The sequence below is a fragment of the Fusarium pseudograminearum genome, chromosome 3 (assembly GCF_000303195.2).
Source record: "Fusarium pseudograminearum CS3096 chromosome 3, whole genome shotgun sequence".
Lineage (NCBI taxonomy): Eukaryota > Fungi > Ascomycota > Sordariomycetes > Hypocreales > Nectriaceae > Fusarium > Fusarium pseudograminearum.
The window spans coordinates 5,393,365-5,395,401 of record NC_031953.1 but is presented as its reverse complement, the minus strand read 5'-3'; the positions used below and the strand labels follow the sequence as shown (position 1 = coordinate 5,395,401).

General features: G+C 14.9%; 1 protein-coding gene across 1 annotated transcript, besides 9 other annotated features; it reads left to right on the top strand.

Annotated features, from left to right (window-relative positions):
* Positions 1-39: a repeat region.
* Positions 40-57: 18 nt separating this feature from the next.
* Positions 58-167: a repeat region.
* A 98-nt stretch (positions 168-265) lies between these two features.
* Positions 266-455: a mobile genetic element.
* On the top strand, positions 287-1,736 carry FPSE_11258 (uncharacterized protein; the record flags this gene model as incomplete). The annotated part of the gene is made up of 7 exons (XM_009264375.1): positions 287-309; positions 462-471; positions 504-512; positions 871-881; positions 1,114-1,123; positions 1,583-1,598; positions 1,714-1,736. Coding segments are annotated over 7 exons (102 nt in total), but the record flags the coding sequence as incomplete, so codon positions are not given.
* Positions 689-791: a repeat region.
* Positions 887-977: a repeat region.
* Positions 995-1,078: a repeat region.
* Positions 1,170-1,190: a repeat region.
* Positions 1,229-1,280: a repeat region.
* Positions 1,336-2,025: a mobile genetic element.
* Between the last annotated feature and the right edge of the window lie 12 nt (positions 2,026-2,037).

Sequence of the window (2,037 nt, the reverse complement as noted above, 5' to 3'; positions counted from 1 at the left end):
TTTATTATAATATTTTTTATTAATAGGTAAATTATTTTTCCCTCTTTAAAGGTTAATTTCTTAATTCTTTTTATATTATAATATTTTATTATTTTTTTCTTAATAAATTCTAATTCTATTTTTATTTCTTTATATAGGTTTTTTATATCTTTTATTTTAATTTTAATAATAAAAGTATTTATTAGTATTTTTTAAGCTATATAATAGCTATTAGATATAAATCTAAAGTTTATATAAGCTAGTTATAATAGGTATAGTTTCTAAGGGATAAACTAGTCTATATTAGGTTTATGTTAATAGATATATAGGGTATTATTACTAAGCAGTTAAGAAGTATTATATCTCTTAATATTAAATAGAGTAAATTAAGTATATTTAAATAAAAAAGTCTTATTAATAGCTAATAAGCTAACTATATTAACTAATACTAAGAGAATATATATATATATAAGGGTATATAGGTTAAATAAGGTTAGTTTAACTCTATTTAATATATATATAAGGTAAATAAAGTCAGTTTAACTTTATTTATTATATAAGTTAAATAAAGGCTATTTAACTTATATAAGGTAAGTCTATCTTAATTAGTAAAAATAGTAAGGTACCTTATCTTATATAGATAGAGATTAATTAGGTTATAATATAATCTTTCCTCTCTTTAAGGTTTTATCCTTAAGGCTTATAAGGCAATTAAATACTAATTCTTTTATATTAATTTTAATTTCCCTTTATAATTATTTCTTTCCTTATTAATTATTATATCTAATTAAGTTATTAAATATATAAATTATCTTAAGGTAACTGCTAAATATTATAATAATATTTCTAACCTTATTTTAAAGTTTAGCTTTAAGATATCTTATTATTTAGCTTATTTTAAGGTAAGTTATTTTTAATATATTATTTCTAAAGGGAAATAGTATTATAATTTCTATATATTAAAATAGTATATAAATTGTAATTTTAATAGTATAATAGCTTAATCTTATAAGGGTTATTTTATATATTTCTATTTTTCTTATTAATTTTTCTTAATTATAAGGGTATTTTATAAAAAGGATTATATTAATAAATAAAAGGAGTAAACTAAAGTTAATCTTTAAGATACTTTAGCTTATTTATAGTAATTATATTATTAAGAGAAGTATTTATATAAAAAGGCAGTAGAGATAATTTAATATAATTATAAAGACTTAAATAAGCTAAAGGAGATTAAAGTAAAAGAGTCTTTTATTTCTTATATTATTAAATTTTCTATATTAAGTAAGATATAATTATTAGAGGATTATAGGGTTATTAATTAGAGTTTAATACTTAACTTATTTTTCTTTAATATTAATAATAATTCCTTAAGAGTTATTAAGTATTAATTAGGTATTTTAGTAATTCTTATATATTTTTACTTTTTAAGTAGTTTTTCTATTTAATTAAATATATTATTTATCTATTAATTTTTTATATATCTTTAATTACTTTTACTTTATAGACCTTTAGTCTATTAATTTCTTTTAATTTATTATTAATTTTAATTTAAATTATATTAATAATTAATTTAAGTAAAGAAATATAAAAAATTAAATAGATTTTAACTTTTAATAGTAAGTTTAATTTATAGTTATTTTTTAAGATTTTTTATAGTATTTTATAGAGTTTAATAAACTTAAAGTTAAGTTTATATATTAGCTATTTTATTATAATATTTTTTATTAATAGGTAGATTATCTCTTTCTCTTTAAAGGTTAATTTCTTAATCCTTTTTATATTATAGTATTTTTTTTTTTTTTTTCTAATAAATTTTAATTTTATTTTTATTTCTTTATATAAATTTTTTATATTTTCTACTTTAATTCTAATAGTAAGGTTATTTATTAGGGTTTCTTAAGCTATATAATAACTATTAGATATAAATCTAAAGTTAATATAGGCTAATATTAATTTTATGCTTTTATTATAAGTAGTATTATAGGCTAATTATATAATAGGTAGCTTTTTAATTTAATTATTTTATTTATAATTAATATAATATATTTAATAAGT